The 26,694-nt window shown below is 40.2% G+C and overlaps 2 protein-coding genes across 10 annotated transcripts; both read right to left on the bottom strand.

Moving 5' to 3' along the window:
- Window positions 1-6,981: 6,981 nt before the first annotated feature.
- Window positions 6,982-17,526, bottom strand: LOC117755941 (kinesin-like protein KIF23). Of its 9 annotated transcripts, none has more exons than XM_034576139.1 (23): window positions 17,433-17,526; window positions 16,257-16,323; window positions 15,956-16,084; window positions 15,544-15,649; window positions 15,125-15,261; window positions 14,921-15,033; window positions 14,605-14,775; window positions 14,426-14,467; window positions 13,783-13,895; window positions 13,349-13,470; window positions 13,141-13,243; window positions 12,959-13,038; window positions 12,709-12,828; window positions 12,276-12,426; window positions 11,979-12,140; window positions 11,639-11,805; window positions 11,364-11,537; window positions 10,970-11,179; window positions 10,448-10,753; window positions 8,849-9,082; window positions 8,564-8,652; window positions 7,656-7,716; window positions 6,982-7,473 (listed from the first exon to the last, which is right to left on the bottom strand). In XM_034576139.1, exons 1-23 carry the CDS (start codon window positions 17,498-17,500, stop codon window positions 7,435-7,437), a joined length of 2,964 nt encoding a protein of 987 aa, XP_034432030.1. In that variant the 5' UTR covers window positions 17,501-17,526; the 3' UTR covers window positions 6,982-7,434. The 9 variants fall into 9 exon arrangements, with proteins under 9 accessions (XP_034432030.1, XP_034432021.1, XP_034432047.1 ...); XM_034576130.1 differs by having other exon boundaries at window positions 12,267-12,426; window positions 17,433-17,524; XM_034576156.1 differs by lacking the exon at window positions 8,849-9,082 and having other exon boundaries at window positions 12,267-12,426; window positions 17,433-17,523.
- A 1,030-nt stretch (window positions 17,527-18,556) lies between these two features.
- paqr5b (progestin and adipoQ receptor family member Vb) lies at window positions 18,557-26,488 on the bottom strand. Its single transcript, XM_034576484.1, has 8 exons — window positions 26,332-26,488; window positions 25,270-25,397; window positions 22,429-22,634; window positions 22,021-22,147; window positions 21,534-21,578; window positions 20,758-20,854; window positions 20,272-20,416; window positions 18,557-19,359 (listed from the first exon to the last, which is right to left on the bottom strand). The coding sequence occupies exons 1-8, from the start codon at window positions 26,383-26,385 to the stop codon at window positions 19,079-19,081; spliced, it is 1,083 nt and encodes a 360-aa protein (XP_034432375.1). The 5' UTR covers window positions 26,386-26,488; the 3' UTR covers window positions 18,557-19,078.
- Window positions 26,489-26,694: the final 206 nt, after the last annotated feature.

Genomic DNA, 26,694 nt, shown 5'->3' with positions numbered 1-26,694 from the left:
CAAAGGAGGTGCATGTGTAAACGCAAAATGGGCGCCCTTCGTAGTTTCTGCGGACTTTCTCCACCTGGCCTCCCAGTATAATGTCCGTAGAAATCCAGGAGAATTCGATGTATGAACACAGCAGGATGGGGGGGTTGATGATGCTTCTAACGCACGAATTCTCCGGATTTTACCCGCAATTCATTTCTGAGAACGACTATAGATCGAGAGTCTGAAAAGGGATGAAAAAGGGAGTGTGTCTGACTTGAGAAGAAAAGGCTTAGGTATAAATATGCTTATTAACCTAACATTCTAAATTATACCTTCATACAAGAGGCCTATCTCTAACATTCAGGTTAAATTCATGTTAAATGTGTTTTACAACTTTCACAAACTGTATTTTTGAATATTGTTTCTGGCAATTAATTTAAAGCTGGTGTTTTGGAGATACCAGTTGCTTTATTGGACGGGAACAACCAGGTGGAACAACACTGTGAGCAGGCCCACAGAATAATTATGTACAAAATGTTTCCCATTCCGTGCTGAGAATCCTAAATGTTCTGTAATCAGCAGAACGAGGCATATCAAAATGACATGTCTGCATCGGAAACAGGTTCTGAACACATCAGATGGTGAAATGTTGCGAGGGGTGGAGGTGAAGCTGGGAGAGAATAAACAGAGCTTGCAGACGTTGTAATGAGAATTTGCTCCATTTGGCAGTAGCCCGCAGCAAAGGTCTCCCATCTGTTTCCTATTGGAAAGGGAGTCAACAGTTTGGAGGGGGAAGGATGAAAAGGGAAGCGAAAGAATGAGCAGACCACAGTGACACCTAATGGCAGCAGCTGAGAACACAGGGGAGGGTGTGGATGGATGTACACAAACACACTTCGTCTCAATAATATACTGATAAACCAACTAATAAGCTATGGGAATTATTATCTCTGAAAAGGATGATATGTTTCCATTGCTGTTTTTCTGTTTGCAGGATAACGTATAATATAAAAATGCAAATATTTCAATTAAGGGGTGGGTCAGGGAAAAAAAATATGTAGAGTGCTATACAATTCATGAATAAGTGATTTGGAGCAGACTTTATGAATCAAAATAAACATTCTTAAGGGGGTGATCGTTATTCAGGTACTGCACAGTAACAACTACTCCTTTCAACTATCAGAAAATTTATATTTTGTGTACATGGTATATTCACCTGATCTCAATACTTCACCAAGTGGTGATGAAGACTCTCTCCAAGTGCCCCTCTACTGTCTCAGTTTAGCTTTGTGTGAGTTTCTCTAAACTAGGTGGAGCATCTAGGTGGAGCTTTACAACAGTTCCTGAGATCGTGAGGTGAGTAGAATCTGCAGATTCAAAGGTTCTGACAACAAATATTTTTGCCTCACAAAACTTGTAGAGGATTTAAAAAATCTAACACTGGATAAAAAAACATGTAAACGATTTTAAATTAAAGCCAAACCGCAGAAGTGACCTGTTTGCAGATGACATACGATGCCGTCAGAGCTAAGTCGATAACTTATACCAACGTCTGATATTTTAATTGTCTCAGAACAAAGAATCGTCTGAGCTTTGTCTTTCTGTTTGCCTTCACAAAAGAACATGGGAGTTGGCTGACAGTCATAAAAGATTTGTTTGCACATGAAGTGACGGTCGTTTGTGCAGGAAGATTAAACACTAAGGTCAATGGAGAACCTGTAAAAGCACTTGACAAAGAATGGCATTTCAGTTGTTATTAATGTGTGTGTTTAAACTAGGTACATACACTGGTGCTTTACTCACAAACACACATGAGTGTGTATGAGAGAGTGTGTGTGTGTGTGTGTGTGTGTGTGTGTGTGTGTGTGTGTGTGTGTGTGTGTGTGTGTGTGTGTGTGTGTGTGTGTTATGGGGGTGTGGGAGGCTTTTAGCAAGATCAACAGGCAAAGCGGGTAAACAGGCTGAACAGTGGCTGTCACCTGTGGAGGATGTTATAGCTTTACCCAGCACACAAGCCCTGCCTCTAACTTCAAACTGTGAGAGCAAGATATCAGGCCACATGAAGACGCCTTATCTCTGCTGCAGTCACAACCTCAGCCACGAGCGGGGGGTGCACACACTTTTTTTAAGATTAACACTGTCACTTACACTTTCTATTTAAATAACCGGCGATGATATCAAACTGCATGTGGGTCAGACAGGACACGACCTCAGCTCACTCTGGAACCTGTTTTATGGGCTCAACAGTGTGTGTTGTTTTAGCAATTGAGCTGTTTACTTATTACACTGCTCCGGATTGTTATGTTCAGAAAAAATTTATGGAAAGTTGGAAATAATTCCGAACCACCTGATGCTAAACTGGATTTGATGGTACCTTCATCTTCATCTGTGAATTCTCAGCTTCCCAACAAAACAACACTGAACGTTTAGCAGAGTCAGCTCCACACTCATTGACACCATGTCACAGAAATGAATGACAAAAAAGTCAAGTTTAACCTTTGCTCAACAACCATCATGGTAAAGCATCTAAAAACGACAAACTGATTTTTCTCGGTTAGGCTCCTCCGTCAACTTTCGTATTTAACGCTTGAGGCTTTGAGTGTAACTGATCAGAATTCGTAGATTATTTGTTATAATGATTTAATATAGTAATAATACAAGCTTTAATGTTTAAACACATTTCATGAGACAGGGATGCACTTTCCTCAAAGGTCCCTGCATCCTTCAATGAATACGTCCCAGATTAACCCCGTCTCCGCCCACTGAAACATTATTCACAGTTGCCGCACATTTGCTCGACTATCAGAAATGTAATAAACCTGTGTTGACATTTACTCAGTAAAGTCAGGTCTAAAAAGCAATAGGCAAGGACAACCGAGGTGTGACCTTATGATTAAATGGGAAACAAGGGAACCCAGTACAGCTTCAAACCACCATTGTTTACTCAGAATGCTCACACACACACACGGCTGTACAAACATGGATTGTTGACTTGGGAGGAGACACAGGAGGTCGGTGGAAAAATTCATATATTTTCTAGGACAATGGTGGCAGAGATTATAATTCAGAAAGACTAGAGGGTTAAGCCATGACACAGATTTTCTATTATGGTGTAAAAATCCCTTTTTAATCACCATTGTGTTGACCTGAGAAAAACTAAAGCACAGTATAGAATGGCAGACAAGCCAAAGACAAAGGTAATGTCCCTTAGAGCGTATTCAGATCAAAAATAGACCAGGTTAAAAACACACTGGTTTGGGCCTGTTGCTACATGTAGTATAATATAGATTATATAAATCCAGTTGTGTGACATTCATGGGTTTGTCGTCTAATCAGACACCAAACCAAAGCCCAGTTTATAACGATGACACAAGATTTTACAAAGGACAACAACCACTGTATCCCCTGTTGCTAGGATTGCAAAGTAAACAGCAGAATTATGCAGCACACAGCACAATCTCACAGGTATGTGCTCCAGCGTGTTGTTGATCGGCCATCATTAACGCATTGTGCTGAGTCAGCCCTCTGGCACAGCAGCAGCACCCCCCCCCCCCCACCCCCCCCCCCCCACTGTGCCAAAGCAGTGTTGAAATTCTCATTGAAATGAATGAGCAGGCCGAGTAATACTGGAGTGCCAATGAGTGTACGGTCTAAACATAGACACCCAGTCCACCAAGCACACTGGGTATGATCGACAGCTATGGAACTGTGAATGTGACCTTTCTGTGACAACTCACAGAAAATCCACACACAGATATAAATAGGAAACAGTGACACATTTCAAACCATCTTTAGCTGTGATCGTTTTTTTTGTTTTTATCCTTTTTAGAAGTGACAGATTTCTGGTCTCTTTGTAAATTTATGAGTTTCAGAGGAAACACTTCAATCTACAGAAACATATCTGATCTATATGCTCTTGTAGAAGCCTCAAGTCCACATGATAGCAACTCTGATTTAAGTAAGATGTGTTTAGTTTGCGATGTCAAGAGGTACAACACTACCCACAATCCTCAGGTGTAATGGCAACGGCTGTGATTGGTGGAGCTCACCGTCAAACATGGAAATGTTTACTACATCCATGAAGATCATGTCGGCTACAATCGGATTGGCTCAGTTAAATCAACAAGCTCTGGAAGGGATCATTTGCAATGGTTTATGGGATCTGTAGTTCCTTCACCTTTAAAAAAATGATGTCCACGGTATTTTTGTTTATTTGCTCTGAATCAAATGTTTTATGATCTCGATTCATCTTGACGCTGGTCGGTTTGATTCCACACCAATTGTGATTTGTGAATATGGGCTATACAAATAACATTTGATTGATTGATTGATTGACACCTGAAACTCTTTGGATCAGGATTTTCTGAAACATCAATGGAGATAATGAATGGGATATTTTTTGCCCTATGAGACAAATTGTGATTTGTGAACATGGGCTATACAAACAAATTTGATTGAATTTGATTGATGATATTTACTTATAGAACCAGAGCTGTTCTAAAAGTTGGCACTCACCATTACGCTCTAATGCATAACCATTGTTTTGGACTGCGTTACCTTTAGCTAGCTGGATCTAATACGCTGAATACCTCTTCCCTTGTCATCCGATGGGGGGGCTGGGGCTTCCCATGTTTTGTAATGTACAGTAATCTGTGATATGAAGTTGTGAAATGTTGTATTAGCTCCACTTCCAGCTGCATGTGGCCTTAATTCAGCTCGAGGCAACGTATAAAATCTAAAGTCTGAATCTTTCCCCTCCATCAGAACAGCCAGTCACACTGCTAGCTTACTTTGCTAATGGAGAGCAGAACTTAGCTTAGCCATAGCCGACGTTAGCCGAAGCTAACACCAACAAGCTCACCTTGTGACTGACAGAAACGTCTCTTGTGTTGTTTATCTTCACTTTTTTATGCTTCTCTTCGTCAAACGTGTTGTTTTTAATAACCTACCATGGCTGTAGCTTCTTTTTAAAGAAATAAAATGGTGCTAAATCCGTATTTAACCCTGTTTGTTGACCCTGTGTGTAAATCACATGTTGAGCCTCTTCAAACTAAATGCAGGTGTGGACTGAACCATTAGCGTCACGGGTGTGAGGAGGAAGTGGGTCAAAGAAAGATCACTCCAAGGGGGAGCTGTTTCTTGAGAATATCAGTAGTAATAAAACGTTAACGTCATTAATCATTAATTTTCTGTGAGCTACACCATTAAGTTAGAGAAATAACTGCGTTTCCTGACAGGCAAAATATCAATATGATGATATATTGTCACCCTGACTCAAGAACACGTGATTATAGAAATGTTGGCGAGAAACATATGTAGTTTTATACATGTATATATATATATATATTGAATGTTGAGACCCCAATGTTGATTTTATATTAAATGTTATTTTTCTAAAAGAGATCACCAGTATTTCTTATTTCATGATTATTACAACTCTATTATTACAAATCATCAAAATAATGAAATTCACAATCAATTGTGTCTAGATAAAAAAAAACATTTCAATAAACTTCCTTTACCTTATGTATTTTTTATTTTTAGTGTCATTGTTCTTTAATAGACTGTAATTTCCACATCAATGTGACCAAATTTATTTTGATGGCGTCTTTTGAAAAAAAAAAAAAAAAGGGGGTGGAATGTGTACACAGGCCAAACACACCCACCAGGCAGTTTGTGTGTCTGCATCATATTTGTGTTCACCGCAGAGAGAATTACCTTGAGATTAAAAGCCTCAAACAGCAAATACAGTGTTTGGTAATCTCACACTTTCACACTCGGCAGTATACGCAACAAAAAAAATAAAAGGTGACCCATCTAATACAATGTACCAGAGGAAACACAGAGTCCACAGCAGATAAGAGGGGCCGTGTTTAAGCAGCCATTAGCCAGTGTTTGAGTTAAAGAAGCCATTTACTAAAGCAGCGCTGTCATGTGTTTGTTTGCTCCGACACTGCTTAAAGGCTGCCTGGTTAAACAAGCAGGGAGAGAAGGGTCAATATTTTCACAGGCGAGTCGCAGACACAAGGGCTGAGATTGGCTGATTGGTGTTTGCCACCTTCCTGCCACTTCCTGCCGACGCTCAAAGTGGTTCGCCCACGAGACATGATGGACATCCTGCGGACAAGTGACATGACTGCAGGTAAATATGATCAACTAATGTTTGAAAAGTAAATATATTTCTATTAAAAAGCTGTAAATAGGTTTATAGGGCTAAATGTATGGTCCTGCCAATTAGAAATATCAATTAGGTTTATTTTATTAATTGGTATGTTTTTAATGATCTATATAGATCTTGATTTCAGGTCTGTGAAGTTACTTTTAGAAATAAAAGAGTATGATAATAAATAGAACCACATGTTGGACGTAGGATGTACTGGAGTTTTTCCTAAAGGTGTTCAGTGCCACCTGCTGTTCACATAGGAAACTACAAGATTTCTGTCCCCTCTGTCAATACATTCACATCATGTTGCTATTTTAATTACAATATTAATGAAGTAAAAAAAAAACAATTAACTGTGAAATGGTAAGTTTCTGTATAGACACACATTAGGTCCAAGGTCCACCCATTGCTCGAGTTGGGGCTGGAGCCAATCCCGACTTTTCTGCAACTGTGTACTCGACCGGAAAAAATGAGCCTCTGACTTTGAGCTGAGTCACAGCGGCTTTACAAAGAAAAAGGAGGAAAGTGTGTTTGACCTCTAGCTTGTAGAGTTTAGTCTCTTTATACAAGGTACAGACAGGAAGTCCAATAACCATTAAGATTAACAAAAGGTATCAGTTACAGCATAATACAATAATTCCTCTCTTCATTCTCTTAAATATCTTTAGCAGATAACAGATTAAATTAAATCCAAGTCTTTAAAGGGATTTCCACAAAACCTGGTGTAAAGATAGAGAACCTTTCAACACCAATACATCATTTAAAGCTGCAGAATAATTAAGATGAACAGAAACCAACCCTCATAACTTGCTGTCTTCATGAACAAAAACCATTACGACGAGACTTTGTGTTCAAAGGAATTTAATGCCACCAAAAAAAAAATCTGTGTGCTACACATCCGGTTTGAAAAGACAGGAGTTAAAACTTTCATCATACTTATTCATGGGGGTAAGAGAATGGATTTCAGTAAAACCTACTTAACAGCTCAATATTTACAAGCTCTACACACTGGAATCTCAAAACACGGGTCACTATTTTTTGCATAATCCACAAGCTTCGGCGTCACTTCTAATACAAAAGCAAGCAAGTGGCTCTATAAAGTAAAAAACTAAAAATATTCTTTGCATGACTTCTCACAAGTTCAAGAAAAAAAAAAAAAAAGGTTCTTCAGATTGTCAGCGACTCAAGGTTTTCTCCGTCTGGAAGAAAGAAAAAAACCCCAAATGTTATGAAATGTCATTCATAATACAGTAACTGCACACAAACACCACACAACACACAAACACCACACACACACAAACTTACTTTTGGTAGCCATGGCTTGAACTTGATACTGGAGGCTAATGGGAGAAATAGGTGGACATAAATTAGCGTAACTGCACACACATCCATCAAAGTACACAATTCATATTAAATGCTGCTATTAAATTTCATATTGTGTCAATTACACAGTAACGTGAGCAGAAAGAAGTAGTGATTTCATATTGTTTTTGTTGTATAATTATGAATTTTAAAATCTTACCACGTTTTCGTTGTTCTCTCGTTGAACTCTACCTTCTGCAGAGCCAGATCGCCTTTTGCGACTGAAACAAAAATAATAATTTTCAGTTGTCTGAACAACAGACTTAAATTTCATATCACAAAATGACCCACAATAGGTGTAATTAGCCTTTATTTAGAGGGAGCCAGATGAATTAGTTACAAAAACTTCTGTAGGTTGTAGGAGCCAAACTAAACAGGATCTCTCTGTTGCAGGTTTTTAGTGTCAATCCCCCAAACAAACAAAAACAGTATTTTTTTCAGTGTATTGTTTCTATTAAAAAGATACACAATGTTTGCCCCTTTAAGTCCCCATCCACTCATATTTATGAACATTAAATAACTGCTTGCTCACTCTGCTAAAAAATGAAATATACTACATACATATACTTGTGTAGGAGCCATTGTAGGCATGGGTGTCCTCATTGTGCTTTAGGTTATTTGACATACAGGTAGGAACCTTCACTTCAGGGACAGGTGTTACTAGACGGAGGCGCACATACAGTTTTTGACCGTCGTGCCAGGTAAACGCACGGTTGAGTTGAAAAATATTTGTACGAAAATTTGTGAATGTATGGATTATGGATTCTTGCCATTACCAAAAATAAATATCCTGTTAACAGCAAGAAGCAGAAGTTGGACTGTTTTAAAAGACACCGATGTGATTTCTTGATGAGCGAGAATAACTAAGCCCATCTCTGTGGCCCCTCGGTGCCTTTAAGTTTAGTCTCAGCTGCGATAATATGGTTGAACCTAAATTCATGATATGATGCGAATACACTGTTTTAAAATAGGGTTAAAATGATATTTCAGGAATCGTACTGTATGACAGATAATGTCACATTCAGACGTATCACAACCTGTATTGTAGTATTTGGAAAACGTCTGTACCTCGGTGCTGTTGGACACTCTTGTGTTAGCGTCTCGATGTCAGTAAACTGCACAGCTTGTCCTCCGCCCCGGGTCTTGAAAACATTACCCTGCGGATGATTGAGAGAAAATGAGAGAACACAGGAAGAAACATCCGTTTAAAATCAACAGCAAAAGATACAACACTGTCCAAAGATTATCTGAAACAGGATCAGTGTTAAATCAAAAAGAAAATGATTCAGTTCAGAGGGAAACTCATGCAAGATATGAAAGAATCTGAAGCCTAAGAAGTGGTTGTCATTTTACCTTGATCAGTTTGGTCTCGATCTCCCCGTCAGAGGCGAGCTCTTGATGTCTGAGCACATACTTTTGGCATTTAGACAGAGCTTTCTCGCTGGGGGTCGACACTTTGATTGCATTGGGTATGATTGGCTGCATGACAGTGTCTAGGTCCAAATTAGAGGAGGGTTTGTGGTCTACCCATTTCTCCCCACCCGCAGAGTGTGAGCGTCTGTGCATTGGATGAACGGGAAGGGCCGTCTGGTGATCCCAGTGTGACAAAGACAAACCAGAAAGTTATTCACAGTTGACACCAGCAGTGACCATTTAAAGATTATCAGGGAAAGCAGTGACGGTTGATTATCAGAGGGTTTCGGCTTGTGCTGAAAATAAATGTATCACTGGAAGTCGTAGAGGGGCAGGACATGGTAATAATAATTAATATTTTTTCATACAAACTAAAACTCCCACTGCAAGGAAAACAGCCCAGAGGAGTCAAGAAGAATAAGCATGCAAAGCTTGTTTTGATTGTTTGTTAAAAGATGTACAGAACGAGAGCACTGATGACTAATGCAGCATTGACATGTCTCATACCAATATCATATAGTCCTAAGGAGATAGTTTTAATAATCAAACACAAAATTGTGAGCAGCGAAAGTGTTTTGGTCAAATATGTATAAATGCCATTAAATCAATGTTTTCAATTTCCATTTAGTATCAATGTAATGATATCAATTAAATATTCAAATAGTCAATCAAATCTATTCAAACTGCTAATGTATCAACAGAAGAAACAAATCCAAAGACTAAAAAAATCTCAAGTTCTGTGTGGAACTACTTAAAAAAAATAAAGATGAGGAGCAGTACCAACTCTGCCAGTTAAACCAGTTAATTCTCAACTCTAAAATAAAGAGCTGTTTAAACTCTGGTCCATTAAATCCAGTAAGGTTGTAGATTATTTCTACACTAATGTGTGGGCACCCAAACCCAGTAATGTCTTACAGTCCCACATGTTAAATAATTAAAAAAAAGAAATTGAGAAGAGTAGTCTGAATTTTTGATTGTAGCAAATGTTGAATGTGGAAACTCAAGAGGTTTTGCACGTGTAGCGCACATGAAATCAGGATTGAGTGCTAAACCAAATCCCTCCGTGTACACACACACTAACCAGTGGGGGTGTGTTCAGAGTGCAGTAATGTTTTAGGTTTTAATAAGTGGGTTTTTCCTTATACAGTTTGGCCATATCAAAAATAAATATCTGGATAAATAAAAGTGTGCAACACTGTTAAGCGATGCTTCCGAAATGTGTTTTTATACATCACAAGCAAAAGGCAACTCTAGAAAGCAGTTTGCAACAAGCAAGAGAAAGGAGGACAAACATGATGCAACTACTCAGAGGGCTTCAGGTGCAAGTCAAGAGGCTTCACAAGCATGAAGGACTAGTCTACCTTATATTCTAGATAGGACAAACACACGACTACAGATGCAGCTTCTACTCGATGCATTTCTAAACAATCAGACATCAATCTAGAATTTAGAGATTCAAGTCTACACCAAGGCTTAAACGACAGAAAAGCGTAACACATTCTTAATAATGTCTACGTTCTGACACACACACACACTAACCCTTCTGCCTGCCTCTAGGTCTAGCCCGTAGACAAGAGTCGTAGCAGAGGCCTCAGTGTCTTTGGCCCAGTGCTGGCCTCTCCTGCGACCCACGCTGCTGGTGCCGTGGCATAGGGGAGTCCGGCTCCTGCACTGGGGAGTTCCAGCGTCTACTGGGAACTTCTGCTCCCAATCTGAGATGGAGGAGGCCACTGAACGGTAAACTGAAGAGGAGGTAGAGGGAGTGCTGGAGGCAGAGGTGGGGTAAGGGTCCTGAACTGCTCTAACATTGGCTCGATTTTGGTGGGAAGGAGTTTGGCTGAAGTCCTGAAAGTGATGAGGAAATGTGGCCAAGCATTGTGGATGTTAGCGGTGGCGCCAGACTGACAAACACAAATCAGTGTCACGTGTAGTCCACAAGAATAGAAATCCTCAGGTTTAAGATGATCAGATAATCAAAAATAATTAGTAGCATGCAATATTTCTGGAGTGGTCAAGGTGTACACTGACGGAAGAGGAAGTATTACAGAGTAAATTACTCACAGGAGTCGGTGATGGGGATGCAGACCTCTTCTGGGTGATGTTCTTGTCCCTCTCTCTTGAAGGCCTCGCGGGTTTCTCTGGACATTCAGTTGAACTAGCGCCGCCGGTGCTACTGCTCTCCGTCACTATGGCTTTCAGCTGCTTCAACTTTTCATCCTTCACCCACAACTTGTTCTGCATCTCCAGCTGCTTGGCGTTCACTCGCCTCTCCTGATAAGAAAAAGAGAAGGAACATTTTTTATTATTTAATCCTTCAAGACAAGATTCTCTGATGCCAACACATTTCAAATTTCTAGGCCTAAGGTTAGTTTAGTTTTCCAACTATAAAGTTGTTGCACTCAAGGTGGTTGTTTATGAACCAAATAACTGGGCTACTGTCCATAATGCCACTTACACACTCCTTCTCCCACTTGTGTCTGGTGTCCGTCACCACGCCGTGCATGCGCTGCTCCAAGCGCCTCCTCTCACCAAGTTCTCTCTGTAGCCTTTGCTCCCGGGTCTCCAGCTCGTGCTGCAGTGAGCGTTTGTCCTGCTCATACATGTCTGTTGTCTTTTGCAGGATGTCAATCTGAAGAGATGGAGAGAAATACAGTACGTGTTTAAAATGTTGCACATCAATTGCAGAAAAGAGAAGAGTAAGATAGTTTTACTAAGTGAAGGAGACGACACCTTATATTCCAGCATTTTGGATTTTTTCTCCAATCGTTCCAGCTCCGTCCTCTGACTGACGACCACTTTGTCTTTCTCGTTCAGTTTGCTTTGTTGATTGTGTAGGAAAGTCTCCTTTGCACTGTGCTGGTTGTCAAACTGCTGAAGCATGGACATCAGTGTATTGGCTGTGGGAGAAAACACAACAATGCAAGTATTAAACCATTTGGCTTGAAATGTTTAAATCGTCAACTCTTTCATGTAGACAGAAAATGTTCAGTGTCCAGAGAAAACCCATATCCCAGTTCTATGACCAACCAAAGATGCTTTATTGTTGTACTGACTAAAAATGGGACTGTACCTTTTGTTTTGAACTGCTCTGATATCATCTGACGAATGTGTTGCCTCTTCTCCAGGACTTCAACCAGGCGGGGCAGCGTCTGATCATCGAATGCGTCCACCACCTCACTAGGAGGCAGGGCTGGAAGGCTTTCAATGAGCCGATTCAGCAGATTTGGGTCATCTAGTGCGTGAATAAAAAAAGAAAATGTTTGTGTCAAACCAGTGATGTACAGTGATAACATTTCTGAAATGTGTATCTGACATGTAAGAATAAAGTATGAGAGGGAGTTTGTAATGCAAAATGTACCAGAATTACCGGGACCTCCTCGTTCTTCAATTCGACGTGACATCTCATCTCTGGATGCCTGGTGTCTTTGTCTGCGTCCTGCAGGAAGGACGTAGATCGGCCCATCGGCCGGTCGCGCCACCTCCACCTCCTGGGTCATCTCGGCAAAGCGCATCACCAGCTGCAGCACATACAATGAAATACTATTACTACTACTCTCCTCATTGCCCTGCAGCACCCAGCAGAGCTCCAAATTAAATGACGATCTTCTGAGACCCAACTGAGGAAATCTGCGTATTTCAGGAAGTGTTTATTTTACAATTTGATCAAGTTTCCATCGTGGTTTGATGGTTAACCAGCCAGCAGCTGCAGTTGGGCCTTAACAAGGTCAAACATGTTCTTCTAGGATAAAGGGATTCGATTTTTGAATTCAAGCCATTTTGCAAAACAAATAATGTCTTACCATAGTTTCTTCATAATCATCGGCCTTTGGGTTGACGCACAAAATCATCCGGACTTTTCCTTCGCCGTCAAAGTAGTTTTTGAAGAGATGTGTGACTTTAGAGTCTCTGTATGGAACCATCTGTAAGACACATGAAGCTCTGAGAAACTGCAACATTACCAACCACAACAATAAAGATGAATATTACTCTAAATAGAAAGGTAACCGAGCAACTTTTAAAAAAAAGATGAAAACCTTATAAAACACCAACCTTGTTAGTTCCATACATTTGGTTTTCCCGCAGGACTTCCATACATGTGCGCAGTGTCATCAGAGACTGATTGATATTACCTGTACATGAAATATAAATGAGACATTACTAAATACAATGAAATCTAAAAAAAAAAGTGCTGCTACAGGGGAAAATGCCTCCAGAGTAATGAATGAACTGACCGGCTTCACGGAGTCGGCTTCCCTCTGCTCTGGTTCGACTGGTGCGTTCGCTGCCTGCCAGGTCCACCAGACACAGCTGGCTCACATTCACCTGGTTTCTGTCCTGAATTCCAAATACACTGTTAGCATCACCATAGATCGTCTGAATCCTTTGTGACACACACACACACAAACTTTTTTACTATGTAACATTGTAGCTGCATGTCACCTGTAGAATGTGGTCCCCATCAGCATCGAGTGGGGCCTGGGCCAACTTCACCGTGAACACACTGTGGGAGCGACTGGATTCCCGGTTGAGTTGAGTGTTGGCCGTCCTCCTTTTCTTTTGCCCTGTTGGCAGCAGGTCAGAAATTCAGCATGTGACCATTTACAACAGAGATCAAATAAACAATAAGCAATTAATTGGTTTGTGCAGTTATTCCTGCTGATGTCATCAGTAAACTGAATAGAACACTGCATATAAAAATGGACGACATGGCTCCACCATATGACATGTTGTCCGTCTTTATGAGAGTCTTTGGTTTCCACCATGAGAAGATACAGTATAACAGTTAAAAACAGTTTTGAAAACTTCAGTGCCAAACAAATTGGTCGGCATGCGACACTGAATACACTGTAAATATGAGAGAAATTAAAACTCACCCTTCCAAAAGACTTCAAACGCCTCTTCTGTGGATTTGACCTCCACTTCCGTGCAGCCAGACACATACATGTTATGATTCTGATCTTCACGGAGAATCTTGGATTGAGGTGGTCTGAAACAAGTTCATGAAAAGACTCAACATACAATCAACAGAGTAAAGCCATGATGTGTTGCTGTAGTAAGACGAGCAGCAGAAGCTAAAGTGACACATACACAATGTTAGCGTCAAAAGCTAAATAAAATACTATCTAGGGAGACACATTAAACACATAAATTCAGGGGAACAGACACAAGCACAGTTGGTTAACAAACAAGCTCAAGCCATTCAGGGATGTTTTGCTCCTCCACATAAACAGAAAGAGCAGGAAGCCAATCCTCGAAGACAGCAGCCACCGAAATGACACAAAGGTAGTCAGCTACATCTATGATATTTATGAGGGTTTGGATTAATAGGAGGGAAATACAGTGACTAAGTTAACATGGACAGCAAATATTCCACCTATTATCTCAACCGGGTTAATATCGTGGATTGCTGTCCATGTAAACGTTTCTAGTGTTGACCTATGCGACATGTCAGCTACAGCCATGTTACACCTACAGACAAACAAGGTACTGTGGAATGTTCTTATTCAGGCCACATACATGAACTCATTGTTGCGTACAGGCGTGCCTCCACCGAGCCACCTAATAAAAACAGGGTTCTTAAAAAGTGCAGCTTGTAAACACAGAACTTCAAAACAGAAACAGACTATGTCTCAATAAGCTTACTCAAAAGCTACCGCTACTAAAGCACAGATCAAACCTGACAACCAGTCTCTTACTTTGATCTGATTGGGTCAAACGAAGCATCTTCCAGGAGATCATAGATGTAGTTGTTGTAGATCTCGACGTAGGACACGAAAACGCTGTAACAACAGTCCTCGTCCACATTCTCCGATTTACACGCCTCCTCTGCGCTGATCATATCTGCAAATTCTGGGTCAGCCCTCTGCCTAATAAAAACATAAACCAAAGACAATAACACAAACAGCAGCCAACATGAATGTAAAATACAGTTTGCTCCAATTTATCATCAGTACTAGTGAAAACTATAACTTAGTATACAAAGTAAAGAGTAATACATTTACTCATAGCTACCTGGAGGATGGTGTCTTGGGCACAGACTGCTGACTCTCTCGCTTCTGTCTCTCCAGGAGAGCATCAACTTGATTCTGAATCTCCATCCCATTTTTCTCATCTGGTTTAAACACCTGATGAAGATTCAAAACAATTTCAAAGTAAATGTCCCGTCCCATTTTAGAGACCAAAATAAGCAAAGCCTCAATGAATGAAAAGACGTACAAATCTTTTGGCCTGAAAGGAGCCGATGCTGTTGAAGAGCATGTCTAAAGAACGAGGGAGGAGTCCACCGTCCCCAGGAGCGCCGGTCATGGTGAAGGTCTTACCGCTTCCAGTAACACCATAAGTGAACAGCAGACCTGGGAACATTAAATATCACAGATACATAACCAGAGAAAGACTTAGTCTCTGATATTAATATGGATAAAACATAATCACACACGTTTTATCTGAACAACATAGTCATTTAGTTATTTTGATGTTCTCCATATTAGATTGACGTTTGTTAAGTTTAGGCTTGTGTGCTGCACCTAAACCTTAGATTAAGGAATGTGTCAGATTGCAGTTAGTCAGGTTATGACATTTTGCACAGTGAACTAGAAGAACAGTTCATGGAAGAAAAAAAAAAAACTTGAACTTACCATTCTTACAGTCGATGAGATCATCAATCAGTGGCTTGGCAATCTCCTCAAAAAGCTCAATTTGCGTGGTATTAATACCAAATATTTTTTTGAAGGTGTACTGTGTCTAAAGAAGAAACAAGGGAAGAACATTGAGCACATGTGAGAGGCAGTCAACAGAAAATAAGAACCATTTCTTCCAAGTATTAAACCACTTAAGAGTCCAAGAAATTCTTCTAGAGTCATGTTTTTTAGTTACTATGTGATTATTTTCCTATTTTCTGAATTAGTGTGGTTCTGGAGGTAGATTGGGTTGTCCACAAATTGTACGGTACAAAAACTTTCCGTTTACAGTAATGAAACAGACTCTAATGTTATTTCCAGGATTCTGTATCACCTTGTTACTGCCCAACCCGATCCACATCCCACTTACCTCTTTGTATTCTCCATTGCGGTTGGCTTTCAGACCGTCGGGAGCATGCAGCTGAATAGTGGAGCTGCTGATCATGTCAACACAACATTCTTCATCTTCTGCTCCGAGCGGTCGTATACGGCAGTACACCTACAGACAGAACAGGAAATATATATCTTAATAAGAAGTTCTAGGCCACTTATGTGCAGCTCAGTTTTTTTTATTTGGATTTTAAGTTAGATATGGAAACAAGCTTCTCTTTTAACTGTGGCCCGAGAGTGTTTCAGTTTGAGGATTAACAAAGTGAGCGATGTTCACTTACTCCAACTGGATCTTTCTCTGTGCTGGAGGCCTTCTTAGGTCCGTGCCTCCGAGGAGTCTTGCTTTTGCTGTAAAACAATGATGCGACATTAAACTTATCGGTCGGTTAGTTCATAATCCAGACAATTCACCTGAGTAACTTCCACTACATGGCCAAAGGTTATGGGGATAGCTGTCCTGAACACTACCTGACTCCAAATTCACCTTCAAGGTTGTGTGAAAGCCTGTCAAGCTCCCCCACAAGGACAAATATTTTCTTTAACATTAGGACTGGAAATGAGGGGCCCAGGCCAACTCTTGGGAAAACAGATCACACTGGAACTACACATATGTACAGGGGTATGTGTCCCCATAATTTTGGCCATATAGTTATACCAACCCATATTTAAACTCAAGTTTAGTATTATTATTTATCATTATTACAACTGAGGATTTGTTGACTATTTGCACTGCGTCTCCCAAGAATCACACTTTCCCATCATATTCAAGCTCTGTCAGACTGGCTGTTATAGTGAAAATAACACGTGTGATATTTATAGATGTAATAATATTGTTAATGATAGCAGCACCAGTTAATAGAAATAATAATAACAATAGTAATAATATAACATTATTAATAATAATAGTTAAGTAGTGTGAAATCTGGAGTCAGATACGTGCAGCAGTATATGAGTGAGTGAGAGACACACAGAGAGAGAGAACGTGTGTTTCTGTGTCTTTAAACTTTTGCTCTCAACTGTTTTCCTGTTTCTTGTATTTGTCTAAATTTGGACCTTTCGTTGTGTTTGACAACAGTTTCGTTGTCTTTGTCTGCAGGTCTGAGCTCAGTGAGACTTTGATGTGACTGTTATGCATCATATTAAATAAACTCCAGGGAGATGGAGGCTTTAGAAAACGTTTGAACCCAGTAAATCATTGTCTCAGAACTTGATGTTTAGTTTGGTGAGAAGTCGATGCTGAGCTCCAACGTCAACATGTAGTCAGACACCTAGCCTACAGTTAGCATGATGGCGGGCTAAGCTAACGCTAGGGAAGTGCTCTTCATTATCCGGACTAATCGCATTTATCTGTTTATAGACCAGTTTCTGGCAGGTGGATGATGTTGAACCCAGTGTTTAATAGTTATATTCACAGACCGTATTAGTATTAAATTAATATAACAGCAGCGTTGACTCACCCAGTTCTCTGCATCGTTAAGATCTCACAGCGGATTCTGTCTTCATTTGAAAACTTCCCTCTCTTCATACGTCACCACAACACGCTGGTATTTCAGCCAATCACAGCGGTCTGCAGCGGAAGTCCCGCCTTTTCTTCTTCCTCTGCCCCTTCCCCGTTTTTAAAGAGAGTCATATCCGGCGTAAAGGGGCATTAGCGCCACCTAAGGGTAGACCAGCGTTCCTTCACCCTTAAAGATTAAATTATTAAACTGTTACAACACTGAGGATATTAAATACTGAATCATTCCCATAAGATAAGATATAATAAGATACAACTTTATATTATTAATCAAGATTCTTTAGACCCTAACAACTAAACTGTTTAATGAGGATGTTTAATACTGAATTCTTCAAATATTTCCTGGTACTGATATGACGAGATAAGAAAGATAAGATAAGATAGGATAAGATAAAATACAACTTTATTAATCCAGAATGAAATTCTTGTGCCAACATGCTCCAACGTAAAAGTACAATACAATATATACATCTATATTTATATATTACAGTGAATAAAACAATAAAGAATTAAGTCTAAAAATATAACTGAAAATACTAATATTTTTGCAAATCTTTACTATCATTAGGGCCAAAGCAGTGAACAGTGCAAGGGCCCTAGTGTATTTCTAAGGATTTTAGGATGTAATATATAATTTGCTGTAATTTGATGCATTTCCCGAGGGCTTTAACATTCTGGAAATCTCACAAAACTTGTCCAGTCTGGCATGAAATTATGTATTTTATTGATCTCAGGAAGGAGGGTAGTGAAATGGATTGTGCCCCCTATTTAAATTTGCCCACGAATTATGACTAGAAATCAAAAGAGCCTCTTGGAGCCATACCTTAAAACCAACAGCCAATCCGCCATTTTAACGTTACACTGAACATTTTAAAGGATCTCTTGAGGCATTCCTCAGATAGAGTGAACTTGACCTTTGACCTTCAAATTCTGATCAGTTCATTAAAGAGTCCAACTGAACTTCATCAACATCAACTGTGAGGTTAGGAAGCAGACTCCTCTTCAACATGATGCAGAGTCAGTTTGGTTTCAAGTTTATTTGAAAACACCATAATAAATAACATTGTACTTAAATACTTTCAACTTTGCAAAGCAACGGGAAAATGTTCTTCTTGTTGTTCCTTCTGTTTAACATTTCTTACATAATTAGTAACAACACTTTCAATTTTGTTACTTTACAGGCAACTCAAAGCAAAAAATACATCTTCTTCTATCATAACTGCCTCATTTGTCTTGACATGTTTCTGTCACACTTCCTTATAGCACAAGCACAAGCACTATAAATCATAATTGTGTTAAGTTTCCTGAGAAACACATATTATGGTAACAATTATCTTTGTCAAATTTAAATAACATATTTGTGCAACTGATGCTTTTAGTTTCAGTTTACTCTCCACATGATGTCTGACGGTCAAACATCCCGATAAGTTTAGTGCAGACTGCAATCCTTCATCAACTTCAACATTCAGCTCCTCTTGGTTCTGGAGTCGTCCTCACAGAGTTTTTAAATCACCCACAATGCACTCTTTTCACATGTGTCTCGTGAACAGCTGGGATCCCAGAGCGATGGCTCATGAAGCTGGGGGTTCAGCTGCATGCGCATTCCTTGGGCGGGACTTTATTTAAACTTTTACCATATCTCTCTGCTTGGCAGACTGGTGCAGTGAGGAGCGGGAGACTGTAGAGGCCGATGATAATCAAATTCAGAAGCACACAAAGCAGCGCCACACCCAGTGAGTTGGAAAATGTGATGGGGATGGAGTGATCGAGGAGCCAAGGCCGTCGTGTCGCCATGTCCTGTTCAACGGCCTTCATCTGGAAGTGGGTGCCGAGGATACCGCACACGTGGAAGAGCTGATGGCTGTGACCTGCAAAGAGAGGAGTCGAGTCGTGTTTGAGAACAGAGACGTCACAGTGAGAAGAAGGAAGTTCAAGCTTTTAGCACAGAGCAAATAATTCACATTGCAGCTGAAAGAATGCAAACACAGAGAGCTGGTTATCTATTAGCAGAATTCTACAACGTTTAACTTTTATCATTCTAACTCCAGTGTTCGACAAAATCTCTGAATTGACTTGAACTGTTCAAAGATCTGAAGTGAATTATATTGTTTGTTTTGTCGTAAAAAAGTGGGAGAAATAGAAATTTGACAGAGCTGTAAAATCGACTTCTTTCTGATGAAAACCTTTTGATCACTAAACTCCTCCAATGTTACAGGTAAACATAGATTCACATCATTAAGGCAAACTTTTCTTTTAAGTTGTGTCATTCTTCTATTTAAAAATGTTGCAAGTTTAAATTGCACATTTCATTCAAAGTGAGCTACATGATTTTGTCATATTTCATCAATCTTTGACTTGGCCTGATCCCTGTTTCTCCGTTATCTGCTGAAATGGTTTTGAGAACCTCTCGTACCTTCTTTCACGTATTTTGTGTTCTTATATTATATATTGTATGACATCATTTTGTTCAATAATTGACCAGGTTGAGAAATTGTCTCCACGACTGAAAAACAAGCCTGGTACAAAGGTAGATATACTTTTTGGCCACTTGGAGGCAGTAGAGAAGTGGATATGAAACTTGTTGCCAAAAAGTTATTCACATGGTATTTACATGTTGATAATCTACCTCACCTGGATCTATGACCTCACACCGAGATATTTAACTTGCACTTGGTTTTTATTGGTGTTTCTTTTCTTTGTGTGTGTGTTTTTTGTGTTTTCCTGTGGGTTCTCTGTGCAGACAAGACAAACATATGCCAACAATAACTACTCAGTCATACCGATGTAGTCGAAGCTGCCCGGTGCCAGGCGCTCAGGTAAATGTGTGGCAAACAGGAAGCCTGTGAGGAAGGCCAGGGTGATGTGGTTGTAGTGGAGGTAGTTGGTGTCGTTGTCTGTGCATCCGTCTCCTACACACAGGAACACCTGTGAACGCAGCACACACACATTTAACAGAGTGATGCCACAAAACAGGGTTTTCACTCCACTGGTCAAAACTGACAGGTTTCTAATATATTTAAAGGAAAGTGACCTCTTTTTTGTACAAATATACAAAAACTACTGGACAGATTAACATTATACTTGGTGGAGGGGTGCAGTATTGGCTAACACTCTGGATCTGTGTAAAAAAATCCTATTCAAAAGGAAACATGCAGTGTTCACTAATTACTAAAATAAACTTGGGCCACATCCAGGTGAGTCACTATAATCTTCCCACTTGTCTTGTGAGGACACATGATGAGTGAAGTGCACAGACGTGGCCGTACCCTGTAGAACAGAGGAATGTGGACGAACAGGTAGGGGTAGGCAAAGGCAACCACACGAAGGCTTTTGTTGAACTTTGGACTCCAAAACTCTGGGAATCTGGAATTTAAAAAAAATATTTTCAGTAATGAGAAATAAATCCTGCATACACTCATGAAATAATCCTCAGGGTGAAACTATGTTATATATATCTGTAGAGGGAGCTGTGTAGAAACAGCCAATGGTAATGCCCCCAATACAGGAATTCATTAATTCAGTACCAGAATATAGAAATATAGTGATACACATGGGTGCAGTTTAAATGTTATGTCATCCATAACCAGCTTTATGTACAGCAGATCTGTGCTGATTGGTTAGAAAGATGAGGAATATATAAAAAAAAAAAAACATTCACCACAAAAATTCAAATCAAAGAGATTTAAATAATTAAATAATTAAAGATTGAATAATTTTTTTACATTCCATGTGGTAGATTATGTAAACGTATTTTTCTGAGCACATGTTTACATTGTTGTCTAACCTGCCTGGCTGAAACCACTGTACACTCGGGGGCAATCACTGTTTAGGGTTGGTCACTATAGTCACGGTGAGGCAACACCCATTGTTAATAATAATAGTCTGTTGCTCAATTGTGCTTTTGAAATCCCAGTCAATAACGTCTGAGGAATGAACACATGTAAAGAATTCAAACGACTCAATCACACACATTGCAGTGACAACAGTCACTATGATCATTTCAGGCACAAGAGACAGGCAGAGCAGGTACATTGGTCTTTACCTCTTTATGGTGTCGTGATTATACTGTAGAAATGGTAAACCAAGCCTTAGCAGGGGGAGAGTGAAAGAAGAACAACATTAATCAGGTGCATGAAGAAGAAAACAGTGGCAACAACGTGATACATGCAAGACGTGACACGGAACTGTACTGATTTGGCAAGAAAAGCGTAAACAAAAAAGTATGTTAATCAAAAATTTGAAGCTTTAATTTCAATTGTATTTATCATTGTTATATAATGGAAATGTTTCCCTCCATTATTTTCTATTTCTATAAAAAGAGCAGTGTTTGATCAGGATAAGGAATTAGAATCGTGATTTGTGGTCGGTGTTGTAAAAATACTTTATCGGTTTTTCAAAAGATCAACAGGAATCAACAGAAAATGAAATGCACAAGAACATATGAATGAGTGAATGCATGCATGAGGAGATCATAGTGCTAAGACAGGAAACGGTGCTAGCGTTAGCTGTGTAAATTCTCGTCACCATACCTGGAGAAGCAGGCCACGCCGGTGCAGAGGAGCGTGTTGAGCACAGCGATGGGGAGGTAGCACTGATGGAAGAGGCCGTTCACCCACTTGTCCGGGAAAACACAAGCTGAGTAGATGGTCGCTGAACCTGCAGCAGCAGCAGAACACCAGTAAAACTTTGCTCAAAACTATAGAGCGAACAGTTAAATAGGACTGAAGTGTGCACTTGGACAAGTAATTGGCCCCTCTGTGTAAATGTTGGCCCCTTCATGGCCCCTGATTGATAAAATCTGCCACTAGTCACTGAATATAAGTTGTTAATTTACTGACGTCAGTTCAGTATCAAGCGCTCAGTGCACGATGACCTTTTAAGGCCATTTCTCACACTGAGTTCTCATCAACCACTGTCACTGAATCACGTGCGCTCACCCAGGCTGTAGAAACTGAGGGCAGCGTAGTCGAAGAAGAAGCAGATGTGGCGAGCCCGCGCTGACATGCTGCTGAAGGTGTGAGCACAGCTGGACGCCAGCGGATAAATGCAGCATGAGATCAGGAAGATGACCAGAGGCCAAGTGAAGGAGTCCTGCCACGCCGTCTGCATCAGGACCACCGTCACTAGCTTCCACAGGAAGTACCTGCCAGAAGAATTAAGTGTGCAAAATTAATAATTATGACACATTGCAACATACTGTCTGTATCTTTGGTAGGTTCGCTGGAATATTTGTACGAGCTAATAAAGGAGGAGCTGGACTTGATTGTTCATCGTACACCACGTGTGGGTGTAAGAACAGTGTAAACAGACTTTTCCCTCCAGACAGAGGAACAGTTACATCAAGTTACTTCCTGTAACCTTTCAATTTTACATATCAGTTTGTTGAAGGATCAAATAAACCCAAAGTGTTACTGTGGGTGTAAAGGCTCATGTAGGGGCCGTCGCTGGCACTGAGGCATCATGTTTTCAGGCTCATTCCTGCAAACACGATATCTCAAAAACACTTGAGACACTAAATTTGTTACAAATGTTCAGTTGGACTTGAGGGTGAACTCATGAGATTTTATCGTGAATGCGATACGTTGACAACACCTCCAGAAAAGACTTTCACAAATGATCACTTAGACTCACAGATTGATTAGCTTTGCATGCAGGTCAAAGGTCAAAGTTACAATCATATGAGTCTGGATAAATAAATGTATGTGTACGGAAACTGCACCTGTTGGCGGAGGGTTACAACCACAGGGACATATTTGTGTTTTTTATATGTGGAGAGAGCCGTGCTGTATTTCCACCTAGACTCTTTATGCTACGCTAAGCTAACTTCCTCTTATCTCTATTGCCATCTGAAAATCTGACACTCAGCAATGCTGTGAATGATCTATCACACCAACCAAAACAAACTGGTTTAAAAATTTAAAGCATTTCTTGCTGAGAGTCAAAGGTAAAAACAGAGGGAACATTTCATAACGAGCAAAGCAACAAAAGATCAGAAATGTAGAAACCTCCTGTTTCTTCTCCAGCAGACTCAACGTTAAACAACAACCTAATTGTAACTGTTTAAAACCTGTTGGTCATGTGTCAATGTTTGAAAAACCACGATGTTCTTTATGAAGTATCATGTATTTTGCCTGCAGCCGTTTCACAACAGCTCTGCACAAAAAGCTTAATCTTATCAGGAGCCATGTCTGCTTCCACGTCTCAGTGCACCTCATTAACAAATCAACATTATTTGTGCTTTTCCCCGTCACTGAGCACTTAACTAATTGAGGCAACTCATATGAAAACCTTGAGCACGGATCTGCTCATTAGCGTCTGGCCTGCAGGTCCAAGGCCCCCTGACACAAACATCCATGTTCCCTTGGTACATATATATATATATATATATATGCAACACACACACACAAACACACACACACACACACACACACACACACACACACACACACACACACACACACACACACACACACACACACACACACACACACACACACACACACACAGCATGGCTCGTAGGTGAAGGAACCTCTGTAGAAACACACACACACATGAGTAACGTTGTGTTTGTCAAACACTGATGTCTGGAGGAACCTGAGCAGCCACAGTGTTGCCTGCATGGTGTTAAAATGAACATATGGTGTAGAGATGTGCAGTAGATGGCTGTGGGGCGTATTCCTCATTCTCATCCTCCTTCTGTCTCCCACTTTGCATCTATCACTCTTTGGCTTTCTTTTCCTCTTTCTCGTCTCTGCAGCTCGTCTGCACCTCAACTCACCAAATCTCTGTTTAATACTCAGTAGCTGCTGAGAAATGAGGCAACCAGCTGCTGCGTCTTTTGAAGCTACATGGGAACAGTTTGATAATTTATTCTCTTTGGGTCAGGACATTTTCCAGACTTTCATATGTGAAAAACGCAGCCTGAGATTGCCCGGGTCAGATGCGTTCACAACAAGAGGAAAATGTCCGTAACACTCAGGTGAGGGGTGAAGCCTGGGTAGAGCAGCAGGCGGCTGGACATGACGTATTGATTCTGCTGCAGGTGTCACGTGTTGTTCCTTACAGCACATCAACTCTCTTGTTGTCTTTCCAAGTTTGACATCTTTGACAACATCTTCTACGTGTACGACTCCTCTTTCATCCAGAGATATTTGTATTATTTTTGTTTTGTCTTTGTTTTGGCTCCATCGTGTGTTGGAAACTTCACTAACACGTCCACTCACTCGCTGTGAATTTTCACATTTGAATTAACTTTTTTTTTTGCAGATTGTCTATAAATTCTGTTTGAGTTTGTGCTCATTCGGGTGTAAATTCTTCTTTGTGTGATGGAGAAAGAACGCAGGGAGTGGCTGACTCTTATCTCTTTCATGGTGTTCAGAGAGAAGAACATGTGACTTCTCTGATACGTAAGATATGTTTAGTAACATGTAAGATTGTAAAACCACATGATGGATCGATATAAAAGAAATTTAGATTTGTGTCTACATGTTACATCCTTTACAAGCAGTGCACGATTCCTCTTCCACTGCCTGACTGTTGTGAAGGTCAGAAGTATACGACTGGGGAGAATTTTGAAAATCGCAGGTTTGATGTGATGAAATCTAAAACCACAATATTGACCTAGTTACAAACTATTCTGCATTATTGTGTTGGATGAGATAAGATGAGATCCACTTGTTGCCTCTCGAGAATAAATACATTTTCCCAAATATGTTTCTGAATCTATTATGTTCATATCTGTGATGCTTTGCAGGAAAAATAACATGAGTGTGTTTTACCATGTGGGTAAAAAGTGTGTCCAGATGTTAAGCGTCTCATTGGTCAGCTGGAACAGGCTCAGAATGCAGTCAGTGGCTGAGCTGCGGGGGTGTCGGTACCCGGAGATGATGCTGTGCTCATGGAAAACCTCAAAAAAAGAAATACCTCAGTTAGTCTGGAGTTAGTTTGATAACCTTTAGAAACTTTGCTTCCCCTTTTAAGTTTGATGCAGTCATGAGAAATTTCTAAAATGTATTTTAAACAAAGTATAAAATAATACAGAAGACAGGAGGAGGAGGAAATTATCAGTGAAACAAGAGTTACATGTTTAAAGTAAAAACCTAAATATCACAGTTTAGGATCCGAAGAAAACCTACGATGTCACACAACTTGATCTTGAGTTTTTTAAATAGTTTTCTTGAAATGAAGCTTTCACCTTGTTATGCTTCTTAAAAAAGTTTCATGTTGAATAATTAATTAATAATTGAGAACAAACCGGTTTATATTTGAACTGCTCTCTGCTCATGTTCATACCAAACTTCAAGATTCACGAAATGTTTATCGTCACACCGGTTATACAGGTGACACGGTGGAAAAAAACTTTAGCAGAGGAAACTCTGTAGTAACACAAATAATAATGATAAAGATAAAATAAGAACAAATCAATTTGTAATAATAGAAATCAAAAGCTGAACAAATATACATTTTTATCTGCGTTGAATATTTATACAGATTAATGAATTGCATTATTTATTAATTAGCCTGATAATCTGAAGGTCTGAAAGGTGACGGACATGACACAGTGATATTTGTATTAAGAAGTTAAAACGAATAGGAGGCTGTGATTTAAGAGTTTTTCTCTTCATGACTTTAAATGAGCAGATTTTGTCCGAAGCAACTTGAGGCTTGACAGAAACAATGATTTCATCTCACATCAGAAGTGGATCCTTCTCACATACTTCACATCACATCACTTTCTACCACACAGGTGAGCAGTGGTTAATGTTTATTGTGTGTGGTGACTGCAGCTCAGTGTGAAGCATCCTACCTGTCCAGTAGAGATACAGTGAAGAGGAACTTACTTTGGGTACTTGGTTGATGGTGAAGACTCGTGGTAATCTAATGAGGCTGAGCATGATTGTGTGGCTGCTGCTGCTGCTGCTGCTGCTGCTGCTACTGCTGAGGTCTGAGAGTTGATCTGAACTGAGGGTGCGTCACCGTCTTTATACGGTTTGTGTGTTGCCATGCCGTCCTCCAGGTTCCTCCCCTCCATCCCCTCCTTCTTCAAACCCAGCGAGAATATCCAGTATACCTGAGAACTGAGCCACACCTCCGCCTCCTCCTCGTCCTCCTGCTGTGTCTCTGTGGAGGTGTGTGTGGCGTGTGTGCTCACAGGTGTATGCTCACACACGCGCGCGCACACACGCATACACACACACACACAC

The sequence above is a fragment of the Hippoglossus hippoglossus genome, chromosome 3 (genome assembly GCF_009819705.1).
Source record: "Hippoglossus hippoglossus isolate fHipHip1 chromosome 3, fHipHip1.pri, whole genome shotgun sequence".
NCBI lineage: Eukaryota > Metazoa > Chordata > Actinopteri > Pleuronectiformes > Pleuronectidae > Hippoglossus > Hippoglossus hippoglossus.
Note: the sequence above shows the minus strand (reverse complement) of the source record. Positions and strands in the feature narration are given on the sequence as shown.

Coding starts and splice junctions, on each gene's coding strand:
- paqr5b (XM_034576484.1), bottom strand. CDS start 26,385: ATGCTCAGCCTCATTAGATTACCACGAGTCTTCACCATCAACCAAGTA. Junction 22,148..22,428: donor CCTCAGTTTCTACAGCCTGG/GTGAGCGCACGT, acceptor CTGCTGCTGCAG/GTTCAGCGACCATCTACTCA. Junction 19,360..20,271: donor GGGCAGCTTCGACTACATCG/GTATGACTGAGT, acceptor CTCTCTTTGCAG/GTCACAGCCATCAGCTCTTC.
- LOC117755941 (XM_034576130.1), bottom strand. CDS start 17,500: ATGAAGAGAGGGAAGTTTTCAAATGAAGACAGAATCCGCTGTGAGATC. Junction 9,083..10,447: donor ACCTAGAGGCAGGCAGAAGG/GTTAGTGTGTGT, acceptor TGGGATCACCAG/ACGGCCCTTCCCGTTCATCC. Junction 7,474..7,655: donor GAGAGAACAACGAAAACGTG/GTAAGATTTTAA, acceptor TTCTCCCATTAG/CCTCCAGTATCAAGTTCAAG.